The 23,107-nt window shown below is 46.2% G+C and overlaps 1 protein-coding gene across 2 annotated transcripts in view; it reads left to right on the forward strand.

Annotated features, from left to right (window-relative positions):
- FBXO41 (F-box protein 41) overlaps positions 1 to 23,107 on the forward strand; it is a 348,646-nt gene that overhangs the window by 138,613 nt on the left and 186,926 nt on the right. For both annotated transcript variants that reach the window (XM_073649898.1, XM_073649890.1), the window contains 3 exons: positions 3,234 to 4,200; positions 5,266 to 5,491; positions 5,571 to 5,650. In XM_073649898.1, the coding sequence (XP_073505999.1) occupies positions 3,467 to 4,200; positions 5,266 to 5,491; positions 5,571 to 5,650 (1,040 nt within the window). In that variant the 5' untranslated portion in view covers positions 3,234 to 3,466. The remainder of the gene's footprint in view (positions 1 to 3,233; positions 4,201 to 5,265; positions 5,492 to 5,570; positions 5,651 to 23,107) is intronic.

Consider the following 23,107-nt stretch of genomic DNA (forward strand, 5'->3'; position numbering starts at 1 on the left):
GCGCTCGCGGATCTCCCGCAGGTTGCGTCAGCCGTGCTGTGCAGCGCTCGCGGATCTCCCGCAGGTTGTGGCAGCCGTGCTGTGCAGTGCTCGCGGATCTCCCGCAGGTTGCGTCAGCCGTGCTGTGCAGCGCTCGCAGATCTCCCGCAGGTTGTGGCAGCCGTGCTGTGCAGCGCTCGCGGATCTCCCGCAGGTTGTGGCAGCCGTGCTGTGCAGCGCTCGCGGATCTCCCGCAGGTTGTGGCAGCCGTGCTGTGTGAGCGGTGGCAGATCTCCCGCTCGGTAACCGGGGTGATGTCTATGAATATTCCTTCCTGTGATGCCTCTGATGGTGTCACCTATAAATTGGACATTTGCATTAACTATAAATAAGATGAAAGCTGCCGCCATCCGGTGCTGAGATCATCCACAGATCCGCTCACAGCTGGCGGGCGGCGGGGGGCGGAGGAAGGACTCTTCCTTTACCTTTTTCTTGAGTTTACTTGAACTTTTTTGATATATTCGTGACTGTAGCGGGGTCTCAAGTCGGTGAACTACAATTAATGGCGCTGACAGGTGTTACACTGCATCAGACTGCAGCAGGCAGTGCAGCCAATCTGGGGTCTCATCATAGCTGGGCTCTAATAGAGCCAGGCTGTAGTGTAAAGCATGGAGGACGGACAGAGCGGCAGCACGAATGGTGGATCTGAGAATAAACTAAGACTCCAATAGACAATGCAGCAACACTGGAGCTAATACATAATAGATAAGTGCTGCAGTGTAAAGTATGGGGAAGGGGGTAAACCAGAAGAAGACAGTGGTGGGGGCTGGGTAGCCAGGGTAGATGAGGTTGGGAGACCCCCCGTGTGTTCTGCTATAATGGAGGCACACAGCTTTCCTGGGAGCGGATAAACTGACCAGATACAGCTGCTTCCTTTGTGTCTTGGCGGACATTGCTGCCTGGTGCTGCAGCCTCAGCCGGTGCCGTCATGGTGGGGGGCTGGGATCGCTGTGACAGGAGCCCCCCTGCGGTGGCTGCAGGGAGAGGGCAGAGACTTTCCGGCTGTCACACAGCATCTCGTCTCCCTGAAGCCCCCGCGTCACCCTGTGCCCGCCACTCACTAAGAATTATCCCATAGACCGCTGCTGACACCCATAATATCTGACACCCCGCAGCCCCCTCATCCACAGCCCTGGGATGGCACCTGTTCACATTCAGACTTATTCTGCTGTCTGCAGCGTTTTTCAGCAACGTGCCAGATATGATTACTTTGTCCGTGTGTTCTTTTTTGAACGGTACAAAGATGGCGTCCGTGCACGTTCCGTCTATTGGTTTGAGCGGCCGTCGGACAGGTCTCCGTTTTTATCTACCCAGACAATTGGTCTGTAGAAAGTCGGTGCAGTGGGTAAGTGTTCTGTCTGTGAACTGCTCGGGCGAATCACGCTGGTGAACTGCGGATGTCTGAACCAGCTATCAGGGATGACATTCTTATAATACGGCACAGGATTGGTAAAATACTGCCCAAAGAAAGTGACCCCCCATCAGGAGAACATGAGACTGCGGTCACCGGGAGCCGGCTGTGATCCCCGTCACCGCTGCCCCGGGCACCGGCAGAGTCTGTGCTGCTGCTGCTGCCGACAGCAAATCCTCATTATCCAATGGGGTTACTGAAGAAATAGATGTGAGATTAAAGACGCGCGCCACTTATCACCACAGTGGGCACAACCTATATACAGTGTATGCCTGGATCACATGTATACAGGGCGCTCAGGGCTGGCTCCAGGGTAACACACCTCACAAGGAGGAAACCAGTCAATGAATTGTAGTCAGTAATATACATAGAAATAGCGCTCTGACATAGTGTCCTATATATAGTACAGCCATATACAGAAAATGACACACATACAGCGACCTAAGAAATAACAGCACACAATGCCGCCATATAGTGACCAACTAATAATGCCATGCATTACCTAGATCATGGTATCTGCTGTGGTGTGTAACATCATCGCCCTCTGTGGTGTGTGACGACATTGCCCTCCCTGGTGTGTGACATCATTGCCCTCCCTGGTGTGTGCCGTCATCGTCCTCCCTGGTGTGTGCCGTCATTGTCCTCCCTGGTGTGTGTTGTCATCGTCCTCCCTGGTGTGTGACGTCATCGCGCTCCCTGGTGTGTGACGCCATCATCCTCCTTGGTGTGTGCCGCCATCGTCCTCCCTGGTGTGTGACGCCATCGTCCTCCCTGATGTGTGCCGTCATCGTCCTCCCTGGTGTGTGTTGTCATTGTCCTCCATGGTGTGTGCCGTCATCGTCCTCCCTGGTGTGTGACGTCATTGTCCTCCCTGGTGTGTGTTGTCATCGTCCTCCCTGGTGTGTGTTGTCATCGTCCTCCCTGGTGTGTGTTGTCATCGTCCTCCCTGGTGTGTGACGCCATCATCCTCCTTGGTGTGTGCCGCCATCGTCCTCCCTGGTGTGTGACGCCATCGTCCTCCCTGATGTGTGACGCCATCGTCCTCCTTGGTGTGTGACGCCATCGTCCTCCTTGGTGTGTGCAGTCATCGTCCTCCCTGGTGTGTGACGCCATCGTCCTCCATGGTGTGTGACGCCATCGTCCTCCTTGGTGTGTGACGCCATCGTCCTCCTTGGTGTGTGCCGTCATCGTCCTCCCTGGTGTGTGACGCCATCGTCCTCCTTGGTGTGTGCCGTCATCGTCCTCCCTGGTGTGTGACGCCATCGTCCTCCTTGGTGTGTGCCGTCATCGTCCTCCCTGGTGTGTGACGCCATCGTCCTCCTTGGTGTGTGCCGTCATCGTCCTCCCTGGTGTGTGACGCCATCGTCCTCCTTGGTGTGTGCCGTCATCGTCCTCCCTGGTGTGTGACGCCATCGTCCTCCTTGGTGTGTGCCGTCATCGTCCTCCCTGGTGTGTGACGCCATCGTCCTCCTTGGTGTGTGCCGTCATCGTCCTCCCTGGTGTGTGACGCCATCGTCCTCCCTGGTGTGTGACGCCATCGTCCTCCTTGGTGTGTGCCGTCATCGTCCTCCCTGGTGTATGACGCCATCGTCCTCCTTGGTGTGTGACGCCATCGTCCTCTATCATGTATGATGTCATTATCTCTTGTGGTTCAAAAACAAGAGAAGATGTAACATTTTTGCTTGATGAATCGAGGCGGTGATCTGCCGGGCAGTTGCAGAGGTCTTCAGCGCTCTCCCGGTGTTCGGAGTGGACGTGTGACTTATTTCCTCTCTCTCTACAGGCCGATGTGGCAGATCCCGTGTGGTTCGAGTGATCCTCTGACGTGAACGGTCCCCGGTGCCATCGCTTCCATCGCCCTCCGACTACAGAGATGAGCCCTTCTTGGCACAGACTGGTGAAGTCTTGCTCTCCCCGCAGTTGTGACCCATCCAGAGTCTCCGGTACACCATGACCCTCCGCGCCATCACGCTCAGTTTAGGGCTGACGGACCAGCACCCTCTTCTGAGCTGAGGCATGGCCTCTTTGGATCTGCCCTATCGGTGTCCAAGGTGCGGTGAGCACAAACGTTTCCGAAGCCTGTCCTCCCTGAGGGCCCACCTGGAATATAACCACACCTACGAGACCCTCTATGTCTTATCCAAGACCAACAGCATCTGTGACGCCGCCGTCTTCCCCCTGACCAGCGAGACTGCCTTGTTGACACCTGCCCACCGTAGGGAGGTCTTCGAGAGCACGTCTTTCCAGGGCAAGGAGCAGAGGTTCACGCGGGAATTAGTCCAAGCCGAAGACTGCAGCCAAGCATCAACGCGTTTCACCCAAGAGGTGGAGATCCCACTAGGTGAGATTTTTACCAAGACGACCATGGCGTCCCACTCCCCTCCCCCGGCCGCGGTGGCAGCGGCTGCCGCGGCCTCTGCGGCAGTGGATGCCGCCTACGAGGAAGGTCTGGCCAGATTGAAAGTCAGGGCATTCGAGAAGCTGGAAGTGGACAAACGGCTGGAGAAGCTGACTGAGGAGGTAGAGCAGAAAATCGCCACCCAAGTGGGACGGCTGCAGGTGGAGCTGGAAAGGAAGAGCTCGGAGCTGGAGAATGCCAAGAAGGAGAGTGTACGGCTGGGGCAGGAGAAGCAGGAGCTGGAGGACCGGGCCTCGGAGCTCACCAGGCAGGTGGACGTCAGTGTGGAGATGCTGGCCTCCCTGAAACAGGACCTGGTGCAGAAAGAGCAGGAGCTGACCAAGAAACAACAGTAAGTCCTCAAGTAAAGGGGACATTGAGTCTGCGGGGAATGCTGGGGGGGGGGGGCACGGGTCAAACAAACTCCAAATCCTGGTTCATGTGCACCTAAATGCCTCACAGCTGAGGCTCTGTTACAGTTGTATCCAATACAGACAATCCTGGGTGAGCTGCACCCATCAGCAGAGCTCTCTCACTAGCTGATGTCGGATTGTGCCAGCAGAGCTCTCTCACTACCTGATGTCGGATTGTGCCAGCAGAGCTCTCTCACTACCTGATGTCGGATTGTGCCAGCAGAGCTCTCTCACTACCTGATGTCGGATTGTGCCAGCAGAGCTCTCTCACTAGCTGATGTCGGATTGTGCCAGCAGAGCTCTCTCACTACCTGATGTCGGATTGTGCCAGCAGAGCTCTCACTACCTGATGTCGGATTGTGCCGGCAGAGCGATCTCAGGACAGCGAGGTGCATCCTGACAAATGTCGCCATTCCTGGTCGGGAGGCAGAGGTCCTGACAATGGTGACACATTTATTACTCTCTGGCCGTGTCGTCCTGCGGGGGGTGGCGGTGCAACGTCCTGACGTCGGGCCGATAATTGGCGTGACTACGGTTACATGGTCGTTATCAGATAAATATTACTGGAATATTTCCTAAAGATATTGCTGTAATTACAGAACAATAAGCAACTGCATGTCGGGAGATAATCAAAGACCCCCGTGTCAGGGGCGGCCGGCGGCACCACCGCGCGGGCCGAGGACAATGGCGGCCTCAGAGGGTGACAAAGGGCCCATTATATACATGTACGCAGCACCCGCCGCAGAAGAGAAGCAGTGAGAACATCATTGTAATACCCAGCACCAGATACAAAAGACACTAGGGGGCGCCACTAATACTGTATATGAATTAAATTCAAGCTAGGAGGGCGACGACAAACCGTGCAAAAAAAGATTTGTAGGGATGACGGGCGGCATTGTGCCTGGACTCTGTGTCTCTTTTCTGCACCGTTTTCAGGGTCTCTGCTTGCCGTCAGTGAACGGATATCCTCCTGTATAACCTGCGCTCTTCTCTTTATCTTGCAGAGAAGTGGTAGAAATCGACTTGTTCCTGAAGGAGACGGCCAGCCGAGAAGCCAACGCCAAGGTGCGCCTCCAGCAGTTCATAGAGGAGCTTCTGGACCGCGCCGACCGGGCCGAGAAACAGCTGCAGATCATCAGCAGCTGCGGCAGCACCCCTAACGGCAGCCTGGGACGCTGCAGCATCCCCGGGTACAAGGTGACGGACGCCCGGGGCCAGGGCTCCAGGCAGGTAGGTCCCGCAGCGCTGACACAGGGGGCTCCATCCTGGCATCCTGACAGCTGGCAGTAATGATGACTTCTTCTTGTAGAGGGCAGACCGGCACCAGGGGCCCGGCTCCTCCACGCATGGATCCTACCCGGTGACCCAGCGCTCCGCCTCGTGCACAGGGTGAGTTATCACGTCTCTGCTCCAGGAGGCTCCTCATCCGTCACTCAGGTCCTAATACCACACCACATCATATCCTGTGCAAAAGTATCTGCCCCCCGACACTGCCCCCATCCACCTGTAGGGGCAGAGAGCTCCAGTGTTAGCTTTATCGAGGCCGGACTCTGCTGGGCCCTAACAGGATCCTCCGGGGCCAATCTGACCCTGCCTACTCCTGATATAACGGGGCTCCTTCACCTCCATATAGAATAGCCAGGCTCATAAATATGGGAGCAGTAATGCTCCTCTCCAACACCGTGCTGTCCTCCGCCCATCACGCCCAGTGCCATCCACAATCTAACACACGGACCGCAGCTCTCTGAGCGACCTGCCGTAATATTCTGCCACATCTCCTGCTATGTGCCATCACTGTAATGATGTGATATTATAGGGGAAATCACCGTGTACAGTGCAGTCACCGTGTACTTACATTACTGATCCTGTTTTATACTCCAGAGCTGCACTCACTATTCTGCTGGTGCAGTCACTGTGTACATACATTACATTACTGATCCTGAGTTACATCCTGTATTATACTCCAGAGCTGCACTCACTATTCTGCTGGTGCAGTCACTGTGTACATACATTACATTACTGATCCTGAGTTACATCCTGTATTATACTCCAGAGCTGCACTCACTATTCTGCTGGTGCAGTCACTGTGTACATACATTACATTACTGATCCTGAGTTACATCCTGTATTATACTCCAGAGCTGCACTCACTATTCTGCTGGTGCAGTCACTGTGTACATACATTACATTACTGATCCTGAGTTACCTCCTGTATTATACCCCAGAGCTGCACTCACTATTCTGCTGGTGCAGTCACTGTGTACATACATTACATTACTGATCCTGAGTTACATCCTGTATTATACTCCAGAGCTGCACTCACTATTCTGCTGGTGCAGTCACTGTGTACATACATTACATTACTGATTCTGAGTTACCTCCTGTATTATACCCCAGAGCTGCACTCACTATTCTGCTGGTGCAGTCACTGTGTACATACATTACATTACTGATCCTGAGTTACATCCTGTATTATACTCCAGAGCTGCACTCACTATTCTGCTGGTGCAGTCACTGTGTACATACATTACATTACTGATCCTGAGTTACCTCCTGTATTATACTCCAGAGCTGCACTCACTATTCTGCTGGTGCAGTCACTGTGTACATACATTACATTACTGATCCTGAGTTACCTCCTGTATTATACTCCAGAGCTGCACTCACTATTCTTCTGGTGCAGTCACTGAGTACATACATTACATTACTGATCCTGAGTTACATCCAGCATTATACTCCAGAGCTGCACTCACTATTCTGCTGGTGCAGTCACTGTGTACATACATTACATTACTGATCCTGAGTTACATCCTGTATTATCCTCCAGAGCTGCACTCACTATTCTGCTGGTGCAGTCACTGTGTACATACATTACATTGCTGATCCTGAGTTACATCCTGTATTATACTCCAGAGCTGCACTCACTATTCTGCTGGTGCAGTCACTGTGTACATACATTACATTACTGATCCTGAGTTACATCCTGTATTATGCTCCAGAGCTGCACTCTCTATTCTGCTGGTGCAGTCACTGTGTACATACATTACATTACTGATCCTGAGTTACATCCTGTATTATACTCCAGAGCTGCACTCACTATTCTGCTGGTGCAGTCACTGTGTACATACATTACATTGCTGATCCTGAGTTACATCCTGTATTATACTCCAGAGCTGCACTCACTATTCTGCTGGTGCAGTCACTGTGTACATACATTACATTACTGATCCTGAGTTACATCCTGTATTATACTCCAGAGCTGCACTCACTATTCTGCTGGTGCAGTCACTGTGTACATACATTACATTACTGATCCTGAGTTACATCCTGTATTATACCCCAGAGCTGCACTCACTATTCTGCTGGTGCAGTCACTGTGTACATACATTACATTACTGATCCTGAGTTACCTCCTGTATTATACTCCAGAGCTGCACTCACTATTCTGCTGGTGCAGTCACTGTATACATACATTACATTACTGATCCTGAGTTACATCCTGTATTATACTCCAGAGCTGCACTCACTATTCTGCTGGTGCAGTCACTGTGTACATACATTACATTACTGATCCTGAGTTACCTCCTGTATTATACCCCAGAGCTGCACTCACTATTCTGCTGGTGCAGTCACTGTGTACATACATTACATTACTGATCCTTAGTTACCTCCTGTATTATACTCCAGAGCTGCACTCACTATTCTGCTGGTGCAGTCACTGTGTACATACATTACATTACTGATTCTGAGTTACCTCCTGTATTATACCCCAGAGCTGCACTCACTATTCTGCTGGTGCAGTCACTGTGTACATACATTACATTACTGATCCTGAGTTACATCCTGTATTATACTCCAGAGCTGTACTCACTATTCTGCTGGTGCAGTCACTGTGTACATACATTACATTACTGATCCTGAGTTACCTCCTGTATTATACTGCAGAGCTGCACTCACTATTCTGCTGGTGCAGTCACTGTGTACATACATTACATTACTGATCCTGAGTTACCTCCTGTATTATACTCCAGAGCTGCACTCACTATTCTGCTGGTGCAGTCACTGTGTACATACATTACATTACTGATCCTGAGTTACCTCCTGTATTATACTCCAGAGCTGCACTCACTATTCTTCTGGTGCAGTCACTGAGTACATACATTACATTACTGATCCTGAGTTACATCCTGTATTATACCCCAGAGCTGCACTCACTATTCTGCTGGTGCAGTCACTGTGTACATACATTACATTACTGATCCTGAGTTACATCCTGTATTATGCTCCAGAGCTGCACTCACTATTCTGCTGGTGCAGTCACTGTGTACATACATTACATTGCTGATCCTGAGTTACATCCTGTATTATACTCCAGAGCTGCACTCACTATTCTGCTGGTGCAGTCACTGTGTACATACATTACATTACTGATCCTGAGTTACCTCCTGTATTATACTCCAGAGCTGCACTCACTATTCTGCTGGTGCAGTCACTATGTACATACATTACATTACTGATCCTGAGTTACATCCTGTATTATACTCCAGAGCTGCACTCACTATTCTGCTAGTGCAGTCACTGTGTACATACATTACATTATTGATCCTGAGTTACATCCTGTATTATACTCCAGAGCTGCACTCACTATTCTGCTGGTGCAGTCACTGTATACATACATTACATTACATTACTGATCCTGAGTTACCTCCTGTATTATACTCCAGAGCTGCACTCACTATTCTGCTGTTGCAGTCACTGTGTACATACATTACATTACTGATCCTGAGTTACCTCCTGTATTATACTCCAGAGCTGCACTCACTATTCTGCTGGTGCAGTCACTGTGTACATACATTATATTACTGATCCTGAGTTACATCCTGTATTATCCTCCAGAGCTGCACTCACTATTCTGCTGGTGCAGTCACTGTGTACATACATTACATTGCTGATCCTGAGTTACATCCTGTATTATACTCCAGAGCTGCACTCACTATTCTGCTGGTGCAGTCACTATGTACATACATTACATTACTGATCCTGAGTTACATCCTGTATTATACTCCAGAGCTGCACTCACTATTCTGCTAGTGCAGTCACTGTGTACATACATTACATTACTGATCCTGAGTTACATCCTGTATTATACTCCAGAGCTGCACTCACTATTCTGCTGGTGCAGTCACTGTGTACATACATTACATTACTGATCCTGAGTTACATCCTGTATTATACTCCAGAGCTGCACTCACTATTCTGCTGGTGCAGTCACTGTGTACATACATTACATTACTGATCCTGAGTTACATCCTGTATTATACTGCAGAGCTGCACTCACTATTCTGCTGGTGCAGTCACTGTGTACATACATTACTGATCCTGAGTTACATCCTGTATTATACTGCAGAGCTGCACTCACTATTCTGCTGGTGCAGTCACTGTGTACATACATTACATTACTGATCCTGAGTTACCTCCTGTATTATACTCCAGAGCTGCACTCACTATTCTGCTGGTGCAGTCACTGTGTACATACATTACATTACTGATCCTGAGTTACCTCCTGTATTATACTCTAGAGCTGCACTCACTATTCTGCTGGTGCAGTCACTGAGTACATACATTACATTACTGATCCTGAGTTACATCCTGTATTATACCCCAGAGCTGCACTCACTATTCTGCTGGTGCAGTCACTGTGTACATACATTACATTACTGATCCTGAGTTACATCCTGCATTATACTCCAGAGCTGCACTCACTATTCTGCTGGTGCAGTCACTGTGTACATACATTACATTACTGATCCTGAGTTACATCCTGTATTTTACCCCAGAGCTGCACTCACTATTCTGCTGGTGCAGTCACTGTGTACATACATTACATTACTGATCCTGAGTTACCTCCTGTATTATACCCCAGAGCTGCACTCACTATTCTGCTGGTGCAGTCACTGTGTACATACATTACATTACTGATCCTGAGTTACCTCCTGTATTATACTCCAGAGCTGCACTCACTATTCTGCTGGTGCAGTCACTGTGTACATACATTACATTACTGATCCTGAGTTACCTCCTGTATTATACTCTAGAGCTGCACTCACTATTCTGCTGGTGCAGTCACTGAGTACATACATTACATTACTGATCCTGAGTTACATCCTGTATTATACCCCAGAGCTGCACTCACTATTCTGCTGGTGCAGTCACTGTGTACATACATTACATTACTGATCCTGAGTTACATCCTGCATTATACTCCAGAGCTGCACTCACTATTCTGCTGGTGCAGTCACTGTGTACATACATTACATTACTGATCCTGAGTTACATCCTGTATTTTACCCCAGAGCTGCACTCACTATTCTGCTGGTGCAGTCACTGTGTACATACATTACATTACTGATCCTGAGTTACCTCCTGTATTATACCCCAGAGCTGCACTCACTATTCTGCTGGTGCAGTCACTGTGTACATACATTACATTACTGATCCTGAGTTACCTCCTGTATTATACTCCAGAGCTGCACTCACTATTCTACTGGTGCAGTCACTGTGTACATACATTACATTACTGATCCTGAGTTACCTCCTGTATTATACTCCAGAGCTGCACTCACTATTCTGCTGGTGCAGTCACTGTGTACATACATTACATTACTGATCCTGAGTTACATCCTGTATTATACTCCAGAGCTGCACTCACTATTCTGCTGGTGCAGTCACTGTGTACATACATTACATTACTGATCCTGAGTTGCATCCTGTATTATACCCCAGAGCTGCGCTCCCTATTCTGCTGGTGCAGTCACTATGTACATACATTACATTACTGATCCTGAGTTACATCCTGTATTATACTCCAGAGCTGCACTCACTATTCTGCTAGTGCAGTCACTGTGTACATACATTACATTACTGATCCTGAGTTACATCCTGTATTATACTCCAGAGCTGCACTCACTATTCTGCTGGTGCAGTCACTGTGTACATACATTACATTACTGATCCTGAGTTATATCCTGTATTATACTCCAGAGCTGCACTCACTATTCTGCTGGTGCAGTCACTGTGTACATACATTACATTACTGATCCTGAGTTACCTCCTGTATTATACTCCAGAGCTGCACTCACTATTCTGCTGGTGCAGTCACTGTGTACATACATTACATTACTGATCCTGAGTTACCTCCTGTATTATACTCTAGAGCTGCACTCACTATTCTGCTGGTGCAGTCACTGAGTACATACATTACATTACTGATCCTGAGTTACATCCTGTATTATACCCCAGAGCTGCACTCACTATTCTGCTGGTGCAGTCACTGTGTACATACTTTACATTACTGATCCTGAGTTACATCCTGCATTATACTCCAGAGCTGCACTCACTATTCTGCTGGTGCAGTCACTGTGTACATACATTACATTACTGATCCTGAGTTACATCCTGTATTTTACCCCAGAGCTGCACTCACTATTCTGCTGGTGCAGTCACTGAGTACATACATTACATTACTGATCCTGAGTTACCTCCTGTATTATACTCCAGAGCTGCACTCACTATTCTGCTGGTGCAGTCACTGTGTACATACATTACATTACTGATCCTGAGTTACCTCCTGTATTATACTCCAGAGCTGCACTCACTATTCTGCTGGTGCAGTCACTGTGTACATACATTACATTACTGATCCTGAGTTACCTCCTGTATTATACTCTAGAGCTGCACTCACTATTCTGCTGGTGCAGTCACTGTGTACATACATTACATTACTGATCCTGAGTTACATACTGTATTATACCCCAGAGCTGCACTCACTATTCTGCTGGTGCAGTCACTGTGTACATACATTACATTACTGATCCTGAGTTACATCCTGCATTATACTCCAGAGCTGCACTCACTATTCTGCTGGTGCAGTCACTGTGTACATACATTACATTACTGATCCTGAGTTACATCCTGTATTTTACCCCAGAGCTGCACTCACTATTCTGCTGGTGCAGTCACTGTGTACATACATTACATTACTGATCCTGAGTTACCTCCTGTATTATACCCCAGAGCTGCACTCACTATTCTGCTGGTGCAGTCACTGTGTACATACATTACATTACTGATCCTGAGTTACCTCCTGTATTATACTCCAGAGCTGCACTCACTATTCTACTGGTGCAGTCACTGTGTACATACATTACATTACTGATCCTGAGTTACCTCCTGTATTATACTCCAGAGCTGCACTCACTATTCTGCTGGTGCAGTCACTGTGTACATACATTACATTACTGATCCTGAGTTACATCCTGTATTATACTCCAGAGCTGCACTCACTATTCTGCTGGTGCAGTCACTGTGTACATACATTACATTACTGATCCTGAGTTGCATCCTGTATTATACCCCAGAGCTGCGCTCCCTATTCTGCTGGTGCAGTCACTATGTACATACATTACATTACTGATCCTGAGTTACATCCTGTATTATACTCCAGAGCTGCACTCACTATTCTGCTAGTGCAGTCACTGTGTACATACATTACATTACTGATCCTGAGTTACATCCTGTATTATACTCCAGAGCTGCACTCACTATTCTGCTGGTGCAGTCACTGTGTACATACATTACATTACTGATCCTGAGTTATATCCTGTATTATACTCCAGAGCTGCACTCACTATTCTGCTGGTGCAGTCACTGTGTACATACATTACATTACGGATCCTGAGTTACCTCCTGTATTATACTCCAGAGCTGCACTCACTATTCTGCTGGTGCAGTCACTGTGTACATACATTACATTACTGATCCTGAGTTACATCCTGTATTATACCCCAGAGCTGCACTCACTATTCTGCTGGTGCAGTCACTGTGTACATACATTACATTACTGATCCTGAGTTACATCCTGTATTATACCCCAGAGCTGCAATCACTATTCTGCTGGTGCAGTCACTGTGTACATACATTACATTACTGATCCTGAGTTACATCCTGTATTATACCCCAGAGCTGCACTCACTATTCTGCTGGTGCAGTCACTGAGTACATACATTACATTACTGATCCTGAGTTACATCCTGTATTATACCCCAGAGCTGCACTCACTATACTGCTGGTGCAGTCACTGTGTACATACATTACATTACTGATCCTGAGTTACCTCCTGTATTATACTCCAGAGCTGCACTCACTATTCTGCTGGTGCAGTCACTGTGTACATACATTACATTACTGATCCTGAGTTACCTCCTGTATTATACTCTAGAGCTGCACTCACTATTCTGCTGGTGCAGTCACTGAGTACATACATTACATTACTGATCCTGAGTTACATCCTGTATTATACCCCAGAGCTGCACTCACTATTCTGCTGGTGCAGTCACTGTGTACATACATTACATTACTGATCCTGAGTTACATCCTGCATTATACTCCAGAGCTGCACTCACTATTCTGCTGGTGCAGTCACTGTGTACATACATTACATTACTGATCCTGAGTTACATCCTGTATTTTACCCCAGAGCTGCACTCACTATTCTGCTGGTGCAGTCACTGTGTACATACATTACATTACTGATCCTGAGTTACCTCCTGTATTATACCCCAGAGCTGCACTCACTATTCTGCTGGTGCAGTCACTGTGTACATACATTACATTACTGATCCTGAGTTACCTCCTGTATTATACTCCAGAGCTGCACTCACTATTCTACTGGTGCAGTCACTGTGTACATACATTACATTACTGATCCTGAGTTACCTCCTGTATTATACTCCAGAGCTGCACTCACTATTCTGCTGGTGCAGTCACTGTGTACATACATTACATTACTGATCCTGAGTTACATCCTGTATTATACTCCAGAGCTGCACTCACTATTCTGCTGGTGCAGTCACTGTGTACATACATTACATTACTGATCCTGAGTTGCATCCTGTATTATACCCCAGAGCTGCGCTCCCTATTCTGCTGGTGCAGTCACTATGTACATACATTACATTACTGATCCTGAGTTACATCCTGTATTATACTCCAGAGCTGCACTCACTATTCTGCTAGTGCAGTCACTGTGTACATACATTACATTACTGATCCTGAGTTACATCCTGTATTATACTCCAGAGCTGCACTCACTATTCTGCTGGTGCAGTCACTGTGTACATACATTACATTACTGATCCTGAGTTATATCCTGTATTATACTCCAGAGCTGCACTCACTATTCTGCTGGTGCAGTCACTGTGTACATACATTACATTACTGATCCTGAGTTACATCCTGTATTATACTCCAGAGCTGCACTCACTATTCTGCTGGTGCAGTCACTGTGTACATACATTACATTACTGATCCTGAGTTACCTCCTGTATTATACTCCAGAGCTGCACTCACTATTCTGCTGGTGCAGTCACTGTGTACATACATTACATTACTGATCCTGAGTTACATCCTGTATTATACCCCAGAGCTGCACTCACTATTCTGCTGGTGCAGTCACTGTGTACATACATTACATTACTGATCCTGAGTTACCTCCTGTATTATACTCCAGAGCTGCACTCACTATTCTGCTGGTGCAGTCACTGAGTACATACATTACATTACTGATCCTGAGTTACATCCTGTATTATACCCCAGAGCTGCACTCACTATTCTGCTGGTGCAGTCACTGTGTACATACATTACATTACTGATCCTGAGTTACATCCTGCATTATACTCCAGAGCTGCACTCACTATTCTGCTGGTGCAGTCACTGTGTACATACATTACATTACTGATCCTGAGTTACATCCTGTATTTTACCCCAGAGCTGCACTCACTATTCTGCTGGTGCAGTCACTGAGTACATACATTACATTACTGATCCTGAGTTACATCCTGTATTATACTCCAGAGCTGCACTCACTATTCTGCTGGTGCAGTCACTGTGTACATACATTACATTACTGATCCTGAGTTACCTCCTGTATTATACTCCAGAGCTGCACTCACTATTCTGCTGGTGCAGTCACTGTGTACATACATTACATTACTGATCCTGAGTTACCTCCTGTATTATACTCCAGAGCTGCACTCACTATTCTGCTGGTGCAGTCACTGTGTACATACATTACATTACTGATCCTGAGTTACATCCTGTATTATACTCCAGAGCTGCACTCACTATTCTGCTGGTGCAGACACTGTGTATATACATTACATTACTGATCCTGAGTTGCATCCTGTATTATACCCCAGAGCTGCACTCACTATTCTGCTGGTGCAGTCACTGTGTACATACATTACATTACTGATCCTGAGTTACATCCTGTATTATACTCCAGAGCTGCGCTCACTATTCTGCTGGTGCAGTCACTGTGTACATACATTACATTACTGATCCTGAGTTACATCCTGTATTATACTCCAGAGCTGCACTCACTATTCTGCTGGTGCAGTCACTGTGTACATACATTACATTACTGATCCTGAGTTACATCCTGTATTATACTCCAGAGCTGCACTCACTATTCTGCTGGTGCAGTCACTGTGTACATACATTACATTACTGATCCTGAGTTACCTCCTGTATTATACTCCAGAGCTGCACTCACTATTCTGCTGGTGCAGTCACTGTGTACATACATTACATTACTGATCCTGAGTTACCTCCTGTATTATACTCCAGAGCTGCACTCACTATTCTGCTGGTGCAGTCACTGTGTACATACATTACATTACTGATCCTGAGTTACATCCTGTATTATACTCCAGAGCTGCACTCACTATTCTGCTGGTGCAGTCACTGTGTACATACATTACATTACTGATCCTGAGTTACATCCTGTATTATACTCCAGAGCTGCACTCACTATTCTGCTGGTGCAGTCACTGTGTACATACATTACATTACTGATCCTGAGTTTCCTCCTGTATTATACTCCAGAGCTGCACTCACTATTCTGCTGGTGCAGTCACTGTGTACATACATTACATTACTGATCCTGGGTTACGTCCTGTATTATACTCCAGAGCTGCACTCACTATTCTGCTGGTGCAGTCACTGTGTACATACATTACATTACTGATCCTGAGTTACATCCTGTATTATACTCCAGAGCTGCACTCACTATTCTGCTGGTGCAGTCACTATGTACATACATTACATTACTGATCCTGAGTTACATCCTGTATTATACTCCAGAGCTGCGCTCACTATTCTGCTGGTGCAGTCACTGTGTACATACATTACATTACTGATCCTGAGTTACCTCCTGTATTATACTCCAGAGCTGCACTCACTATTCTGCTGGTGCAGTCACTGTGTACATACATTACATTACTGATCCTGAGTTGCATCCTGTATTATACCCCAGAGCTGCGCTCCCTATTCTGCTGGTGCAGTCACTATGTACATACATTACATTACTGATCCTGAGTTACCTCCTGTATTATACTCCAGAGCTGCACTCACTATTCTGCTGGTGCAGTCACTGTGTACATACATTACATTACTGTTCCTGAGTTACCTCCTGTATTATACTCCAGAGCTGCACTCACTATTCTGCTGGTGCAGTCACTGTGTACATACATTACATTACTGATCCTGAGTTACATCCTGTATTATACTCCAGAGCTGCACTCACTATTCTGCTGGTGCAGTCACTGTGTACATACATTACATTACTGATCCTGAGTTACATCCTGTATTATACTCCAGAGCTGCACTCACTATTCTGCTGGTGCAGTCACTGTGTACATACATTACATTACTGATCCTGAGTTACATCCTGTATTATACTCCAGAGCTGCACTCACTATTCTGCTGGTGCAGTCACTGTGTACATACATTACATTACTGATCCTGAGTTACCTCCTGTATTATACTCCAGAGCTGCACTCACTATTCTGCTGGTGCAGTCACTGTGTACATACATTACATTACTGATCCTGGGTTACGTCCTGTATTATACTCCAGAGCTGCACTCACTATTCTGCTGCTGCTGTCACTGTGTACATACATTACATTACTGATCCTGAGTTACATCCTGTATTATACTCCAGAGCTGCACTCACTATTCTGCTGGTGCAGTCACTGTGTACATACATTACATTACTGATTCTGAGTTACCTCCTGTATTATACCCCAGAGCTGCACTCACTATTCTGCTGGTGCAGTCACTGTGTACATACATTACATTACTGATCCTGAGTTACATCCTGTTTTATACTCCAGAGCTGCACTCACTATTCTGCTGGTGCAGTCACTGTGTACATACATTACATTACTGATCCTGAGTTACCTCCTGTATTATACTCCAGAGCTGCACTCACTATTCTGCTGGTGCAGTCACTGGGAATATACATTACATTACTGATCCTGAGTTACATCCTGTATTATACTCCAGAGCTGCACTCACTATTCTGCTGGTGCAGTCACTATGTACATACATTACATAACTGATCCTGAGTTACATCCTGTATTATACTCCAGAGCTGCACTCACTATTCTGCTGGTGCAGTCACTGTGTACATATATTACATTACTGATCCTGAGTTACCTCCTGTATTATACTCCAGAGCTGCACTCACTATTCTGCTGGTGCAGTCACTGTGTACATACATTACTGATCCTGAGTTACATCCTGTATTATACTCCAGAGCTGCACTCACTATTCTGCTGGTGCAGTCACTGTGTACATGCATTACATTACTGATCCTGAGTTACATCCTGTATTATACTCCAGAGCAGCACTCACTATTCTGCTGGTGCAGTCACTGTGTACATACATTACATTACTGATCCTGAGTTACATCCTGTATTTTACCCCAGAGCTGCACTCACTATTCTGCTGGTGCAGTCACTGTGTACATACATTACATTACTGATCCTGAGTTACCTCCTGTATTATACCCCAGAGCTGCACTCACTATTCTACTGGTGCAGTCACTGTGTACATACATTACATTACTGATCCTGAGTTACATCCTGTATTATACTCCAGAGCTGCACTCACTATTCTGCTGCTGCAGTCACTGTGTACATACATTACATTACTGATCCTGAGTTACCTCCTGTATTATACTCCAGAGCTGCACTCGCTATTCTGCTGGTGCAGTCACTGTGTACATACATTACATTACTGATCCTGAGTTACATCCTGTATTTTACCCCAGAGCTGCACTCACTATTCTGCTGGTGCAGTCACTGTGTACATACATTACATTACTGATCCTGAGTTACCTCCTGTATTATACCCCAGAGCTGCACTCACTATTCTACTGGTGCAGTCACTGTGTACACACATTACATTACTGATCCTGAGTTACCTCCTGTATTATACTCCAGAGCTGCACTCACTATTCTGCTGGTGCAGTCACTGTGCACATACATTACATTACTGATCCTGAGTTACATCCTGTATTATACTCCAGAGCTGCACTCACTATTCTGCTGGTGCAGTCACTGTGTACATACATTACATTACTGATCCTGAGTTACCTCCTGTATTATACCCCAGAGCTGCACTCACTATTCTACTGGTGCAGTCACTGTGTACACACATTACATTACTGATCCTGAGTTACCTCCTGTATTTTACCCCAGAGCTGCACTCACTATTCTGCTGGTGCAGTCACTGTGTACATACATTACATTACTGATCCTGAGTTACCTCCTGTATTATACCCCAGAGCTGCACTCACTATTCTACTGGTGCAGTCACTGTGTACACACATTACATTACTGATCCTGAGTTACCTCCTGTATTATACCCCAGAGCTGCACTCACTATTCTACTGGTGCAGTCACTGTGTACACACATTACATTACTGATCCTGAGTTACATCCTGTATTTTACCCCAGAGCTGCACTCACTATTCTGCTGGTGCAGTCACTGTGTACATACATTACATTACTGATCCTGAGTTACCTCCTGTATTATACCCCAGAGCTGCACTCACTATTCTGCTGGTGCAGTCACTGTGTACATACATTACATTACTGATCCTGAGTTACCTCCTGTATTATACTCCAGAGCTGCACTCACTATTCTGCTGGTGCAGTCACTGTGTACATACATTACATTACTGATCCTGAGTTACCTCCTGTATTATACTCCAGAGCTGCACTCACTATTCTGCTGGTGCAGTCACTGTGTACATACATTACATTACTGATCCTGAGTTACCTCCTGTATTATACTCCAGAGCTGCACTCGCTATTCTGCTGGTGCAGTCACTGTGTACATACATTACATTACTGATCCTGAGTTACATCCTGTATTTTACCCCAGAGCTGCACTCACTATTCTGCTGGTGCAGTCACTGTGTACATACATTACATTACTGATCCTGAGTTACCTCCTGTATTATACCCCAGAGCTGCACTCACTATTCTGCTGGTGCAGTCACTGTGTACATACATTACATTACTGATCCTGAGTTACATCCTGTATTATACTCCAGAGCTGCACTCACTATTCTGCTGGTGCAGTCACTGTGTACATACATTACATTACTGATCCTGAGTTACCTCCTGTATTATACTCCAGAGCTGCACTCACTATTCTGCTGGTGCAGTCACTGTGTACATACATTACATTACTGATCCTGAGTTACATCCTGTATTATACTCCAGAGCTGCACTCACTATTCTGCTGGTGCAGTCACTGTATACATACATTACATTACTGATCCTTAGTTACATCCTGTATTATACTCCAGAGCTGCACTCACTATTCTGCTGGTGCAGTCACTGTGTACATACATTACATTACTGATCCTGAGTTACATCCTGTATTATCCTCCAGAGCTGCACTCACTATTCTGCTGGTGCAGTCACTGTGTACATACATTACATTACTGATCCTGAGTTACATCCTGTATTATACTCCAGAGCTGCACTCACTATTCTGCTGGTGCAGTCACTGTGTACATACATTACATTACTGATCCTGAGTTACATCCTGTATTATACTCCAGAGCTGCACTCACTATTCTGCTGGTGGAGTCACTATGTACATACATTACATTACTGATCCTGAGTTACATCCTGTATTATACTCCAGAGCTGCACTCACTATTCTGCTGGTGCAGTCACTATGTACATACATTACATTACTGATCCTGAGTTACATCCTGTATTATACTCCAGAGCTGCACTCACTATTCTGCTGGTGCAGTCACTGTGTACATACATTACATTACTGATCCTGAGTTACATCCTGTATTATACTCCAGAGCTGCATTCACTATTCTGCTGGTGCAGTCACTGTGTACATACATTACATTACTGATCCTGAGTTACATCCTGTATTATACCCCAGAGCTGCACTCACTATTCTGCTGGTGCAGTCACTGTGTACATACATTACATTACTGATCCTGAGTTACCTCCTGTATTATACTGCAGAGCTGCACTCACTATTCTGCTGGTGCAGTCACTGTGTACATACATTACTGATCCTGAGTTACATCCTGTATTTTACCCCAGAGCTGCACTCACTATTCTGCTGGTGCAGTCACTGTGTACATACATTACTGATCCTGAGTTACCTCCTGTATTATACCCCAGAGCTGCACTCACTATTCTGCTGGTGCAGTCACTGTGTACATACATTACATTACTGATCCTGAGTTACATCCTGTATTATACTCCAGAGCTGCACTCACTATTCTGCTGGTGCAGTCACTGTGTACATACATTACATTACTGATCCTGAGTTACATCCTGTATTACACTCCAGAGCTGCACTCACTATTCTGCTGGTGCAGTCACTGTGTACATACATTACATTACTGATCCTGAGTTACCTCCTGTATTATACTGCAGAGCTGCACTCACTATTCTGCTGGTGCAGTCACTGTGTACATACATTACATTACTGATCCTGAGTTACCTCCTGTATTATACTGCAGAGCTGCACTCACTATTCTGCTGGTGCAGTCACTGTGTACATACATTACTGATCCTGAGTTACATCCTGTATTTTACCCCAGAGCTGCACTCACTATTCTGCTGGTGCAGTCACTGTGTACATACATTACATTACTGATCCTGAGTTACCTCCTGTATTATACTCCAGAGCTGCACTCACTATTCTGCTGGTGCAGTCGCTGTGTACATACATTACACTACTGATCCTGAGTTACCTCCTGTATTATACTCCAGAGCTGCACTCACTATTCTGCTGGTGCTGTCACTGTGTACATACATTACATTACTGATCCTGAGTTACATCCTGTATTATACTCCAGAGCTGCACTCACTATTCTGCTGGTGCAGTCACTGTGTACATACATTACATGACTGATTCTGAGTTACCTCCTGTATTATACCCCAGAGCTGCACTCACTATTCTGCTGGTGCAGTCACTGTGTACATACATTACATTACTGATTCTGAGTTACATCCTGTATTATACTCCAGAGCTGCACTCACTATTCTGCTGGTGCAGTCACTGTGTACATACATTACATTACTGATCCTGAGTTACCTCCTGTATTATACTCCAGAGCTGCACTCACTATTCTGCTGGTGCAGTCACTGGGAATATACATTACATTACTGATACTGAGTTACATCCTGTATTATACTCCAGAGCTGCACTCACTATTCTGCTGGTGCAGTCACTATGTACATACATTACATCACTGATCCTGAGTTACATCCTGTATTATACTCCAGAGCTGCACTCACTATTCTGCTGGTGCAGTCACTGTGTACATACATTACGTTACTGATCCTGAGTTACCTCCTGTATTATACTCCAGAGCTGCACTCACTATTCTGCTGGTGCAGTCACTGGGAATATACATTACATTACTGATACTGAGTTACATCCTGTATTATACTCCAGAGCTGCACTCACTATTCTGCTGGTGCAGTCACTGTGTACATACATTACATTACTGATCCTGAGTTACATCCTGTATTATACTCCAGAGCTGCACTCACTATTCTGCTGGTGCAGTCACTGTGTACATACATTACATTACTGATCCTGAGTTACATCCTGTATTATACTCCAGAGCTGCACTCACTATTCTGCTGGTGCAGTCACTGTGTACATACATTACATTACTGATCCTGAGTTACCTCCTGTATTATACTCCAGAGCTGCACTCACTATTCTGCTGGTGCAGTCACTGTGTACATACATTACATTACTGATCCTGAGTTACCTCCTGTATTGTACTCCAGAGCTGCACTCACTATTCTGCTGGTGCAGTCACTGGGAATATACATTACATTACTGATCCTGAGTTACATCCTGTATTATACTCCAGAGCTGCACTCACTATTCTGCTGCTGCAGTCACTGTGTACATACATTACATTACTGATCCTGAGTTACATCCTGTATTTTACCCCAGAGCTGCACTCACTATTCTGCTGGTGCAGTCACTGTGTACATACATTACATTACTGATCCGGAGTTACATCCTGTATTATACTCCAGAGCTGCACTCACTATTCTGCTGGTGCAGTCGCTGTGTACATACATTACATTACTGATCCTGAGTTACATCCTGTATTATACTCCAGAGCTGCACTCACTATCCTGCTGGTGCAGTCACTGTGTACATACATTACATTACTGATCCAGAGTTACCTCCTGTATTATACTCCAGAGCTGCACTCACTATTCTGCTGGTGCAGTCACTGTGTACATACATTACATTACTGATCCTGAGTTACCTCCTGTATTATACTCCAGAGCTGCACTCACTATTCTGCTGGTGCAGTCACTGTGTACATACATTACATTACTGATCCTGAGTTACCTCCTGTATTATACTCCAGAGCTGCACTCACTATTCTGCTGGTGCAGTCACTGTGTACATAC

Source organism: Phyllobates terribilis, unplaced genomic scaffold, assembly GCF_046119375.1.
Source record: "Phyllobates terribilis strain yellow unplaced genomic scaffold, ASM4611937v1 Scaffold_1__5_contigs__length_1240528914, whole genome shotgun sequence".
NCBI lineage: Eukaryota > Metazoa > Chordata > Amphibia > Anura > Dendrobatidae > Phyllobates > Phyllobates terribilis.